The following is a 14,254-nucleotide window of genomic DNA, read 5'->3' on the forward strand; positions in this document are numbered from 1 at the left end:
CTTCCCACCCGGGTTATTCCACTCTCCCATCGGGCAGGAGATACAAAAGTCTGAGAACACGCACTAACAGGTTCAAAAACGGCTTCTTCCCTTCTGTTACCAGACTCCTGAATGGCCCCTCTTCTGGACTGATCTTATCTCTTCACACATCTTCTCTACTGAGTGGTACTGCACTCTGTATGCTTCACCCGATGCCTGTGTCTATGTATTTACATTGTGTATTTATGTATGTCCTTTGTTTTGTTTTCATGTATGGAATTATCTGTCTGGACTGTACGAAGAACAATACTTTTCACTGTACCTCGGTACATGTGACAATAGAACAAATCAAATCTAATCCAAATTCCAATTGAAACTGTGTTCCTGACACTGTGAAGTAGCAGAGCTAACCACCATGCACCATGCCATCTTTGTCTTGACTGCTGTACAAACTGCTCATAATTAATTGCTTTAACTCTCGATTCCCAGACTCTATTAAGGTGGCATCAAAGTATTGATTTACCTCTGAAGTCTGCTATTCCACTTTAAATCTGGTTCCTGCAATTGTCTCTTTAACTCAGAATACTTGGTTTACTATTCCTTGAATTGTTCAGAACACTAAATACCTTGGTTTCTGTTCTTGTAATTTAGCCATCATAAGATTTTTTTTTGTCCAAATTCCTTGGTTATCTGGGCAGTAACTGGTTCTTTGGGAAGCCTACCTCTTTGCAAGTCCAGTCCTGACCAGTCTTTCTTCTGCCAGAGTTGAGAGATGTTCACTCCCTCCCTAGTGTCCTTCTTCAACTGGCAATAAATTCAGATAAATGCAGAACAAAAAAGCTTTATTCAGAGGATGGCTTAACAAAGCGTGGACCTACTTGTCCTAGGACCTGTTTGAAGCCAATAGTCAATAGAATGGGGGTAGAGTGGGGTGGGGGGAGGGCACACAGGAGCCAATGGGACCACAGGGAAGTGCGTGGGGAGCCTACCAGAAAAAAGAGGAGAGGACCAGAAAATGACCAACACAGAGGCCAGAGAGCCTCGAACAAGAGCAGAGGAAAAGGCACCCCATAGGAAGGCTGAAAACAGGACAGGAAACTGATATGAAATGAAATGAAAAATGAAATGAATGAAATGAAAATCGCTTATTGCCACAACTGGCTTCAAATGAAGTTACTGTGAAAAGCCCCGAGTCGCCACATTCCGGCGCCTGTTTGGGGAGGCTGGTACGGGAATTGAACCATGCTGCTGGCCTGCCTTGGTCTGCTTTCAAAGCCAGTGATTTAGCCCTGTGCTAAACCAGCCCCTATAAATTTAGGGTACCCAATTAATTTTTTTCAATTAAGGGGCAATTTAGCGTGTTCAATCCACCTACCTTGCACATCTTTGGGTTGTGGGGGTGACGCATAATCAATGGACACGAAATGTAGATAAAGTTCGAACGATAGGCTTTAATACACAAGAAGTGTGCCCGGCAGCAGACGTACAGAAGAATGGCAGACTGCCGGGGAACACGGGCTTTTATACCCCACCTCGTAGGTGGAGCTACCTACCTCTCAGCCAATCGGCTGAGAGGCACATGACATACCTGGGCCAATGGGCAGCGAGTCCTCTGCACCAATGGCAGCTCACACTTCCAGGTACCGTAATACCCCTAGTCATACTACCACATTCACCCCCTGTTGAGAAAGGAACTGGCGGGGGGTGGGAGGATACGGGAAACGCGGACATGGGGGAGGGGGTGCGTGTCCCGTGAGTACGTGAGAGACTGGTAGTATGACTAGAGATATTAGGTCGTACCATTGCAGTGATGGCTGCCCACTGGCCCGCAATTACGTTCAAAATACAACAAAACTATGTACAGTGTGTAAAAACTGGGGTGGGGGGGGGGGGAATGGAGAATAGACAAGGGAAAACAAGAGTCCATCAGCAGGTCACATGGATTCGATCAGCCGATCGGATGCCTTGGATGTCCTGTTTGACCTGCGTAGCTGTGCCGGCGACGTTGGAGTGGTGCTCGTCCGTGCGTCCCGGAGCGATGATCCTGTTCTTGCATCCGTACCACTAGTCGGAGCTAGCGGGGGCCAAGCCGGGGGAGGGTCGTCCTGTCCGCTGGGCCGTGGGTGTGTAGGTGTCAGTGGGGCCGGGAAGGGGGCGCTTGCTGGGGGTAGTGGGGGTTGGGGGATGTTGGCGCCGGGGGGTGTGGCCGGGATCCGGCGGGTGCCATGTCCTGAAGGGAGACCGTGTCCTGTCGGCCGTCGGGATACTCCACGTACGTGTATTGCGGGTTTGCGTGGAGTAGCTGGAGTTCGACCAACGGGTCCGACTTGTGCACCCGCACGTGCTTCCGGAGCAGGCTGGGCCCGGGGGTAGCCAACAAGGTCGGGAGCGGGGTCCCTGAGGAAGACTTCCTGGGGAAAACAATAAGGCGTTCGTGAGGCGTTCGGTTAGTGGAGGTACAGAGGAGTGACCGGATAGATTGGAGGGCGTCTGGGAGGACCTCTAGCCAGTGGGAGACTGGGGGATTTCTGGACCGCAGGGCCTGTAGGACGGTCTTCCAGTTTGTACTGTTTTCCCTCTCGACCTGTCCATTACCTCGGGGATTGTAACTGGTCGCCCTGCTGGAGCGATGCCCCTGCTGAGCAGGAACTGACGCAGCTCGTCACTCATAAAGGAGGACCCCCTATCGCTGTGAATGTAAGCGGGGAATCCGAACAGGGAGAAAATGGTGTGTAGCGCTTTAATGATGGTGGCTGTGGTCATGTCAGGACAGGGGATGGCGAAGGGGAAGCGGGAGTACTTGTCAATCACGTTGAGGAAGTACGTGTTGCGGTTGTTGGAGGGGAGGGGACCTTTGAAGTCCATGCTGAGACGTTCAAAGGAGCGGGAAGCCTTTATAAGATGTGCTTGTTTGGGGCGGTAGAAGTGCGGCATGCACTCCGCGCAGATGTGGCATTCCGTGGTCACTGTCCTGACCTCCTCGATAGAGTAGGGCAGGTTGCGGGTCTTTATAAAATGGAAAAAGCAGGTGACTCCCGGGTGGCAGAGGTCCGCATGGAGGGTTTGGAGGCGGTCCACTTGTGCGTTGGCACAGGTACCGCGGGACAGGGCATCGGGAGGCTCCCAGGACGATCCAAGATGTCATAGTTGTAGGTGGACAGTTCTATCCTCCACCGCAAGATTTTGTCGTTCTTTATCTTGCCCCTCTGTGCGTTTTCGAACATGAAGGCCACTGACCATTGGTCTGTGAGGAGGGTGAACCTCCTGCCGGCCAGATAGTGCCTCCAATGTCGCACAGCTTCTACTATGGACTGTGCTTCCTTTTCAACCGAGGAGTGTCGGATTTCGGAAGCGTGGAGGGTACGTGAGAAGAAGACCACAGGTCTGCCTGCTTGGTTGAGGGTGGCCGCCAGAGCTACATCGAATGCGTCGCTCTCGATTTGGAAGGGGAGGGACTCGTCGATAGCGCGCATCGTGGCCGTTGCAATATCTGCTTTGATGAGGCTAAAGGCCTGGCGGGCCTCCATCGACAGGGGAAAGGTGGTTGATTGGATGAGTCCGTGAGGCTTAAGGTCTCTCTCTCTAAAAGTCTTTGGCGGATCTGCGAAGATTGCATATCCGCAACGAAAGCGTCTCTGATCAAAAGTTTGGTGTGCTCGGCAGCGGAAACTTGTGGGCAGCCGCAGTTTCTCCCCAGAATGAGGAGAGCCCGGTAAAATTCATCTAGGGACTCACCAGGAAGTTGCTGCCTCGTGGCCAGTAAGTGCCGAGTGTAGACCTGGTTCACCGGCCGTATGAAATGTCCTTTAAGCAAGTCCATGGCCGCGTCGTAGTCTGTCGTGTCCTCTATGAGCGTGTATACCGCGGTGCCGACGCACGAGTGGAGGATGTGCAATTTCTGTTTCCTCGTCGGGACGTTTTCGGCTGTACTCAAGTAGCTATTGAAGCAAGCCAGCCAGTGTTTAAATGCTGCAGTTGAATTTGCTGTGTGCGGGCTGAGTCGAAGACACTCCGGCTTGATGCGAAGCTCCATCCTTTAAAATCTTGTGTATTAAATTGACGCACAATCAATTGACACGAAACGTAGATAAAGTCCGAATGATAGGCTTTAATACACGAGAAGTGTGCCCGGCAGCAGATGTACAGAAGAATGGCAGACTGCCGGGGAACACGGGCTCTTATACCCCACCTCGTAGGCGGAGCTACCTACCTCTCAGCCAATCAGCTGAGAGGCACATGACATACCTGGGCCAATGGGCAGTGCGTCCTCTGCACTAATGGCAGCTCACGCTTCCAGGTACCGTAATACCCCTAGTCATACTACCACGGGAGGCGAAACCCATGCAAACACAGGGAGAATGTGCAAACTCCACACGGACAGTGACCCTGAGCCGGGATTGAACCTGGGACCTCGGAGCCGTGAGACTGCAGTGCTACCACTGCGCCACCGTGCTGCCCTAGAGAGAGGGGGCGAAGGGGAAAGGCCCAACAACAAAGGAGGGGCACCGCTCATGTGTAAGTAACAAATAACTAACCATTGTACAGTGAAGGGCACAGGAAAGGACCCTCAAACAGTGAGGGGTGTGTGGTCGGGTGGGGGGGAGCGCGCCGACACTAAGGAAATCAATATGTACGTAGTAATCAGCACAGTCCTTACTGCTTGTATAGTGCACCATATGTAAAAACTTCAATAAAAACATTTCAAAAAACAAAATGGCTTCCAGTTGCTGAACAATACTTTTCGTCAGTATTCACTCAAGAATACTGACTTTTCGTCAGTATTCACTCAAGAAAAAGATAATATTGTGGAGGAGAATGCTGAGACCCAGGCTATTAGAATAGATGGCATTGAGGTGCGTAGGGAAGAATTGTGGGCAATTCTGGACAAGGTGAAAATAGATAAGTCCCCGGGGCCGGATGGGATTTATCCTAGGATTCTCTGGGAAGCCAGGGAAGAGATTGCTGAGCCTTTGGCTTTGATTTTTAGGTCATCATTGGCTACAGGAATAGTGCCAGAGGACTGGAGGATAGCAAATGTGGTCCCTTTGTTCAAGAAGGTGAGTAGAGATAACCCCGGTAACTATAGGCCGGTGAGCCTAACGTCTGTGGTGGGTAAGGTCTTGAAGAGGATTATAAAAGATACGATTTATAATCATCTAGATAGGAATAATATGATTAGGGATAGTCAGCATGGTTTTGTGAAGGGTAGGTCATGCCTCACAAACCTTATCGAGTTCTTTGAGAAGGTGACTGAACAGGTAGACGAGGGTAGAACTGTTGATGTGGTGTATATGGATTTCAGTAAAGCGTTTGATAAGGTTCCCCACGGTCGTCTATTGCAGAAAATACGGAGGCTGGGGATTGAGGGTGATTTAGAGACGTGGATCAGAAATTGGCTAGTTGAAAGAAGACAGAGAGTGGTAGTTGATGGGAAATGTTCAGAATTGGAGTTCAGTTACGAGTGGCGTACCACAAGGATCTGTTCTGGGACCGTTGCTGTTTGTCATTTTGATAAATGACCTAGAGGAGGGCGCAGAAGGATGGGTGAGTAAATTTGCAGACGACACTAAAGTCGGTGGAGTTGTAGACAGTGTGGAAGTATGTTGCAGGTTACAGAGGGACATAGATAAGCTGCAGAGCTGGGCTGAGAGGTGGCAAATGGAGTATAATGTGGAGAAGTGTGAGGTGATTCACTTTGGAAAGAATAACAGGAATGCGGCATATTTGGCTAATGGTAAAATTCTTGGTAGTGTGGATGAGCAAAGGGATCTCGGTGTCCATGTACATAGATCCCTGAAAGTTGCCACCCAGGTTGATAGGGTTGTGAAGAAGGCCTATGGTGTGTTGGCCTTTATTGGTAGAGGGATTGAGTTCCGGAGCCATGAGGTCATGTTGCAGTTGTACAAAACTCTAGTACGGCCGCATTTGGAGTATTGCGTACAGTTCTGGTCGCCTCATTATAGGAAGGACGTGGAAGCTTTGGAACGGGTGCAGAGGAGATTTACCAGGATGTTGCCTGGTATGGAGGGAAATTCTTATGAGGAAAGGCTGATGGACTTGAGGTTGTTTTCGTTAGAGAGTAGAAGGTTAAGAGGTGACTTAATAGAGGCATACAAAATGATCAGAGGGTTAGATAGGGTGGACAGCGAGAGCCTTCTCCCGCGGATGGAGGTGGCTAGCACAAGGGGACATAGCCTTAAATTGAGGGGTAATAGATATAGGACAGAGGTCAGAGGTGGGTTTTTTACGCAAAGAGTGGTGAGGCCGTGGAATGCCCTACCTGCAACAGTAGTGAACTCGCAACATTGAGGGCATTTAAAAATTTATTGGATAAGCATATGGATGATAAGGGCATAGTGTAGGTTCGATGGCCTTTAGTTTTTTTTCCATGTCGGTGCAACATCGAGGGCCGAAGGGCCTGTACTGCGCTGTATCCTTCTATGTTCTATGTTCTAATACCTTCATACCTCTGCGGCTTATTTACTCTTCACACCTCAGCCCTCTTTAAGCACAATAGAAACAGAGTTGGAACTGAATCAACCCCCACACAAGCATCTTTGTCCAGCGTGAATACAACTATAGATTTGACCCTTCCTTTCACAGAAACATTAAATTAAACCCACTTAAAACTCTACCTTATTTCAAATGTTTACCAATACAAATAAAAATCCCTTAAAACTGCATTGGTTTCCCTCACAATTGAGACTTCTCTGACACTGGATACATCAAATATGCGTGCAATACTTGGAAAGAATGTATACCCTCAGCTGGACACAAAACCTCCAATTATTTTCTACAAAACGTTTTTTAAGGCAGTTTTTCATTTCGAGATTGGTTTAATTTGTACCTTTTGTTGCATACTGTCTGTTTAAAATGTGATTTTGGCACGCAGGCAGTACACATAAGTAAAACCAGAGCAGCCTTAGTTCACGCTATTAAATCAAAGATATGCCATGGTATAAGGTCTGCATTTAAGCAGGCTTATACTTTTAAATGATAATTAAAACAAACTCTAGATTTTAATCAGGATATGTAATTGTTCTGAGTTCTAATGGATTGAATTGTGCTGTTCCTAAAAATCTGCCAATCAATGCCTTGTTTTATATGAGCTGTCAAGTTTCAAAGCAAAAAGCTTTACCAGTTTTGAATTGTATGGAGGAGTCGGGTTGTGATCTGATATCTTGATTGGCAAAGCAATGGTCATTTTTCATGCTTGCAAGGTAGCATCGGCAGAGCATTTGTTTCTGTGTAAAGGCAAAGAGAATGCCATAATGCATCATGGAGATTACAACCCAAACAGAAACCAATTGGCCCATCATATTTATGTCATTGCTAGTTCAATATTACAGCTTTCTATTTTCATCCTATTTTCATAAATGTTTTTTTATTCCCTGTTCAAGTGCTCTAATTCCCTCTTAAATAGTAAGGTTGGCTTGGTTTCATTGGTCACTTTCAGTGAAACATTCCCTATTCTGAATACTTCCCTATTGTTGCTGATTTAATGATGCATGGAGCTAATTATACTCACCTTCAATGCTCTGGACATATCCTTCAGCTGAAAAGGTTAAGTGGGAATCTATGATGAAGCAGCACTATTAATTTAAATGTTTCATGATTACATTTTATTTTTGGTGTAATCTTAATAAAGCAACATTATATATTTCCATCAGTTGGAAAGTATTTCTGTAATGGCATGTGCAAAACTGTCAATGTATTCCCGTTATGATTTCTTGTCCTAAATAGCCACATCATTGCTTGAAATGATAGAAGGAATCCAAAGAGACTTTGGTGTCTACATGCACAGATCATTAAAATGTCATGAACAGAACATAACCAAAAAGACTAATGGAAGGCTGGTTTAACAAGAGGAATAGAATACCTTGGTTTGATCAAAGTTTTCAAGGTAATAAGACCACAAATAGAGTAGATTGGGGGAAAACTAATTCCTGTGATTGGGAAAACTAATTCCTGTCTTGGACAAGGAGGCATTGTCAAAAAAATTATAGAGTTGAACCTTTCGGGCATGAAATTAGGAAATGCTTCTGCACAAGCAGGGTTGTCAATGTTTGGAGCATTTTTCCACAAATGGATGAATCAATCAGTGATCTTAAAGCTGAGATTGATGGATCATTGTTATCTCAAAGTTATGACCGGATAGGGAGGCAAAGGCAGGCATGTAGAGTTGGGTCATAGATCTTATTGAATGGTGGCACAGGTTTGAGGGGTTTAAATGGGCCACTCTTGTTCCTATGTTCTTCTTATCACCTTGTTTAAGAGTTCATAGAATTTACAGTGCAGAAGGAGGCCATTTGGCCCATCGATTCTGCACCGGCTCTTGGAAAGAGCACCCTAGCCAAGGTCAACACCTCCACCCTATCCCATAATCCAGTAACCCCACCCAACACTAAGGGCAATTTTGGACACTAAGGGCAATTTATCATGGCCAATCCACCTAACCTGCACATCTTTGGACTGTGGGAGGAAACCGGAGCACCCGGAGGAAACTCACGCACACACAGGGAGGATGTGCAGACTCCGCACAGACAGTGACCCAAGCCGGAATCGAACCTGGGACCCTGGAGCTGTGAAGCAATTGTGCTATCCACAATGCTACCATGCTGCCCTACAGTTAATGTTAATATTGTTGTCGATAATTTTAAAGCACTCCTCTTTATGCAAGTATATTAAAATATGGATAACATTCATGCACATGAATAGTTAGAAAATAATTGAATCATAAGTAACAGTCTTTCTGAAATTGGGAGAGTGTAGATGTGAGGCTGTTATGTCTCAGTTTAGTTAGTTTGATCTGCCGCACAGTTTAGTGAAATGTATAGATGAGAGTTTTCCATGGACTGACGTTCTCTTGGGATGACTGCGGAGGAAAAAATTACTCGCGTAACCAGTGGCACATGCATTAGTGTGGTATTCATATGTCTGGCCAGTTTGATGTGTTCTCTTTTGAAGTATTCAATAAGACAATTTACTTAGGCTTTTTCAGCTGTGATGAGCTGTGCAAAAATAGGATTCAGATGGATGGTGCACACTGAATGATTCTGTTTTCAGAATATGCTGCTTCAAACAGACATTTCTTTTCTTCCATTAGAATGATTGAGGAGTGCGGAAGAAGAGGAAAAACCATGGCCGAGAAGAGGCAACTATTTATGGATATGAGTGAGTACCTTTGTATTTGTAATTATGAAATAACAGCACACTAATATTGCTGATCTCTTGATACATAGCTATGGATGTATCAACTTGAAATATGAAAATAATCACTCAAATGAGAACTTAAAAATGTACAATTTCAGAAGTCTACTAAATTATTATTGACGAAAAGAAATATTGTGTTGTGCAACGGCAAATGTCCATTCGCTGTTTCTTAGCAGGCAAGTTCTCAAAACTAGCTCCAGTATTTCTGGGGGTAGGATAGAGATTATGTGAAAATTAGGTATTCAGCAGTTGTTTTTTTCTTCAGGTCACGAAAGGAGAGAAATTGTACACCGTTGTATGCCCAATTCAACAATAGCAGAGAATTGGCAGCTGGTAACTTTGACAATGGAGGATTGTGTTGAATAGAAAAGACTTTATATAGAAATTACAAAACAGAGTTGTTTGGCTTAACCAGTCTATTTTTCAGTTTACCTTCCACATGAGCAGTCAAACTAATCCCATGTGCACGCACTTTTCCCATATCCTGTTAATGACCTTTCCTTCAACTGTTATCCAATCTCATGTAAAATGTAGAAATAGTCTTTGCTTCAATTACTGACTGTGTGCGTTCTACAACCCTCTTAAAAAATATTGTCCTGCTCTCTACTGTAAAACTCCTACATTTAATTCTAAAGTGATGCCCCTTTGTACAATATTTTTCTATTTATTCCTTCCTCATCCTCATATTAAATATCCCTCAAATTGTCTCCTACTCTCCTTATTTTCCTCTGTTGAAAGCTACCTCAATTTTTCAAGTCTTTATTTGTATTTGTGTTCCTCAAACCTGGGCAGCATCCGAATGAAACTATGCTGTTCTTTCTTCACTGTCTTAGCATTACACATGTAAGTTTTGCATCACATAGCAACTTGCATATTCTGTATCACTGAACTTTACTCCATTCAAAGAAAAATTATTAACATTTAACCAAAATCTGAGGTATCACCTCAGATTAGTTGAAATTGATTTTATCTGCCACCTATTTGCTTATATCAATTTGTCCCTCCAGTTTCCTTTGATAAGTATAATTTACTATGCGCCCTATTTTATTATGTACAGATTTAGATGCCACTTCCTCTCGCCCTGTATCCAAGTTGTCAAAGTGTGCACTAAACAGAAATAGGCCTAGAGCAAAACATTAGAACAGTGCTACCTTCATCCATCCAACCTGAAAAGCTGTTCTTAGTTCCTATTCTCTGCTCTTTTCCTTCTAATCTTTTTTTATTTTGGTTTACTACCTTCACCCAAATTCCATGCGCCATAATCTTTTCCAGTAATATCCAATGTGGTGTCTTTTCGAAGACATTCTGAAACTCTACTTACACAGCATTTTCCCCATCAAACAATTTTGTCCTCCTTTTCTCAAAGAGCTTAGATTAGATTTGTCAAATACAGATTAGATTTGTCAAATACGATCCACGCAACTAAAATCTGTATTGTTTGCTTCTAAATATTTTACCCTGAGTTATATATTTTGTAATTTCATATTTAATTAAAAATTTAAAAAATCACCCATCAGAAAAATTAAGCTAGCTGACCTATAATCACCCTGTTTAGCAACATCTCTCTTTTTGAGTATTATATTGGTCACTCTCCAGCCCTCTGGCATACATTCAACTCCCTGTGGTAATTTAGTGATGTATCTGAAATTTGTTCCATTTCATAGTTATGTTATGTCATTGCTGTGCATCTTTTGTCAGCTTCCATGATTATCACAAGTGGAGTTCAAGGATGAATTTCCTGAAATGAATGACCATTCAAATTATTTGTCATGTTAGTTCAGGGAGAAATACTGACCAAGATGGGAAAATAACTTCCCTGGTCTTCTTCAGCCTGTCCACCTGAGCAGGCTGATTTTAGTTAAGGTTAAGGCCTCCAATACCACTCCAATGGTGCTTCATTCATGCACTACTATCGTGGAGTGACAGTCCCCAGCAGCGATTTTCAAACTCTTTTTCCCGGACTCACTTTTACCAACCTTCCGATCTTCAGTACCTACGCCGCTGATCTTCGGGGCACATGCTCTCCGAATTACGCGACCCGCGCCGGCCGACCTTCTCGATCCACAACTGCCAACCTTTGCGACACACCATTTTCGCTTTCCTTCATTGCGACAGGTAAGCTTGCTTGATCCTCATGATCTCGCTTGCTTTATCATTCAATGTTACATTTCTGCTAAGAACTTCAGCTGATGATTTAAGTTCTCGCTGCATTCTTTGAAACAAAATCAACAGGTTTTTCCTGAATTCACCATGCTTAAACTTTAAATGCCGCACCAATATAGGCTTGGAGGGCTGTATTGTTCTTTTTTGTCCTTTGTTCTTTTGAGGGTTTTAAACTTTCATTTGCCAGTACTTCCCTCCCGATAACACACATAGGTTTTGCATCCTCATTTGGATTGGCAGTTAACAAAGTCATACCTCAAGAAATAATGTTTAGACTGTTTTGTGCCCGATTTCTGTTTTGTCTTTATGGGCTGTTCACCAGAGGCCCTGAAGCGCTGGATACAGCTCACACCAGCAGTGCTTTGTCCTGCCATGGACTCTCCTGTGCAGCTCTCTCCAGGAGATTCAGTTGAGAGATCCTGGCCTGTTTTTTTTCTCTGGCCTTCTCTTTATTAAAAAATGATCCATCTTCTGTTTTTCACACAGTCCTGTTCCCTGCTGTGCTCGCTCACAGCAACAAAATGGAGGAATCTCTCCTCTGTGATTTTGCGTGGAAAGCACGGATATGCAGGTTGCGTGACGTCGGTGCATGTGTCGGCGCGTGATCTGCTGTCTGTCGCCGCTTCTGGTGGGAAGACTCTAGCATTCATATTTAAAGTGCCGGTTGTAGTCGGCATTCTCAACTTAAAAGCTGGTTACAGTCAGCATTCTTAAAAGCCGGTCATGGCCATTGGATGCTTCTCCCGTGATTGGGAATGCTGCAACTTTCCCGATACCCACCTGTGACCCACCTGCGGATCATGACCACCCGCCGATCACAGCCTGCAGTTTGAGAAACCTTGATCCAGAGGATAGGCACAAGTGCTTGGAATAAGTCTTAAATCCACAAACATATAACAGGAGTTTAAAAAAAATAAGATTTCTACTGTTTTTTTTAGTGATGAGCACTAAACCACTTGGGTATCATATAATAGTGGAACATTTCCCAAATAATAACTTCATTGCAGTGTTAATGTGAGCCTAAGTGACAATAATGATTATTTTTAAAAAATGACTAAATATGATATGAAGCTTGAAAGGAGAGAAAAGAGTCAAAAACCAAGCCATGGAAATTAAGTAAGCAAACTTTGAAGGGGTGAAAGTATGTTGGTTGGAGCCATCTGGGCAGAGCTGCTAATGGGCAAACCTACAGAAAAGCAGTGGGAGGTATTTAAAAAGTGTTTGCTGCAACATGACACCAATGTATGCCACTAAAAGACAAAAGTCCTACTTGTGCAGTTCGACAACCACGGGAGACTTAAGTGCCGACGCCAGAGTGAAAACCGGAGTGTTTCACTCCGGCGTCGGAGGCCGCTCCTTGCCCCCTATTCTCCCACCCCCAGGGGGCGAGGAGTGTCGCCGTGTCAATTTCACGCGCCGGGCCTTGGTGCCCGCGTCAAAGCGCCGCCGCCTAAACGACGCGGCCGGCCGCGCTTAAATGACGTCACCCGTGCATGCGCGGTTGCCGTCCTCCCCGCGGGTGCCCCGCAAGACATGGAGGATTGATCTTGCGGGGCGGCGGAGGGAAAAGAGTGCGTATTTTAGAGACGCCGACCCGCCGATCAGTGGGCACCGATTGCGGGCCAGACCCATCCTCCCTCCCCCCCACAGGCCGCACACGCAGCGTTCGTGCGCTGTTCATGCCGGCAGCAACCAGGTGTGGTTGGCAACTGCGTGAACCAGTCGTATTGGGCAGGCCGCTCGGCCCATCCGGGCCGGAGAATCGCCGCTCGACCGTTAGAAACGGCGAGCAGCGATTCTCCGAGCGGCCTGCCGTAAAATGCGGCACGTCGTTTTGGGGGGGGGGGGGTTGGGAGAATCGCGTGCGGGTGCCAGGGCGGCGTTGCGGAAATCGCCCAGCACTCCCGCGATTCTCCCACCCGGCGTGGGGGTCGGAGAATCGTGCCCCAGAGCTATGGCGAGGTTTAGCTGAGTAACAAGCTTTAAAAATAGGCTTATAAAAAGCTAGGAAAAATGGAAATCCAGCAGATTGGGAGAGTTGTAAAGAAAATAGGATGTAATAGTACAAAAAGAGAATATAAAACACTTTGAGCAATATCAAAGGTAAGAGCAAAAGTTTTATAAAGCTTTTAAAAGGAAGAGATGAGATCATTGCAATATATATTGACAGAGGAGGGAGGGAGAAGCCTTGACATCTCGTCGTCTGGAGACAGACTTACCACTGAAAAATGTGCGGAGAATTTATGAAGATCTATGATCTGAGACAAAAGTGATTGAGCACTTGGACAAGTATTAGCAGATAAGAGAGAGAATGGTCCATAACTTCCTGGTTCACCAGCATCGCATTTAGTGTGTACCCCTATGATGTGCTGGAAATCCCTCTTGGAAGTTTCCACTTAAGGGTTTACCCGGCAATTGCCCAGAAGCACGAACTACCTCTGGACAAATGCGCTAGGCTGGGAACCATCTGTCAGAAACGATTCAAATTGCTGACTTCGGACGATTCTTTCAGTTTTACCCTGATAATTATTTTGAAAGAGTTAGAAGGAAAAAAAAAATCACTTCTAACTCCAGAGGAACTATTTAAAAAAAACCCAGACCCAGTCTCACATGGGACACGACCCGCCGGGGGGCTCAACACACCATCCCCATACTAGACTTGAGCCTCTCCCCCAGTTAGCCCCCCCCCTTCCAGGACTGACCCCTTCCCTCCAATTCCATAAACTTTATAACTTACTTTCTCCCTGTAATTAGTCCCTTTAAACCTCCCCTTTACAGCAGTTACTGCCATAAAAAGGGGGAGTGACTTATCTCTCTGAGCCCAAGTTATTCCATGACTATCCTGCCCCTGTCTCACCCAACCTGAGTGAGGAAGGTTGGGAAAGACAGGGACTTAAGG

The 14,254-nt window shown here is 45.4% G+C and overlaps 1 protein-coding gene across 14 annotated transcripts in view; it reads left to right on the forward strand.

Annotated features, from left to right (window-relative positions):
• dtnba (dystrobrevin, beta a) overlaps window positions 1–14,254 on the forward strand; it is a 705,977-nt gene that overhangs the window by 195,699 nt on the left and 496,024 nt on the right. For all 14 annotated transcript variants that reach the window (XR_005460995.1, XR_005460994.1, XM_038800081.1 and 11 more), the window contains one exon: window positions 9,086–9,153. Coding sequence is in view for 12 of the 14 variants with exons in the window: in XM_038800088.1 (XP_038656016.1) it covers window positions 9,086–9,153 (68 nt within the window). In the remaining 2 variants the exon portion in view is untranslated. The remainder of the gene's footprint in view (window positions 1–9,085; window positions 9,154–14,254) is intronic.

Source organism: Scyliorhinus canicula, chromosome 6 (genome assembly GCF_902713615.1).
Source record: "Scyliorhinus canicula chromosome 6, sScyCan1.1, whole genome shotgun sequence".
NCBI lineage: Eukaryota > Metazoa > Chordata > Chondrichthyes > Carcharhiniformes > Scyliorhinidae > Scyliorhinus > Scyliorhinus canicula.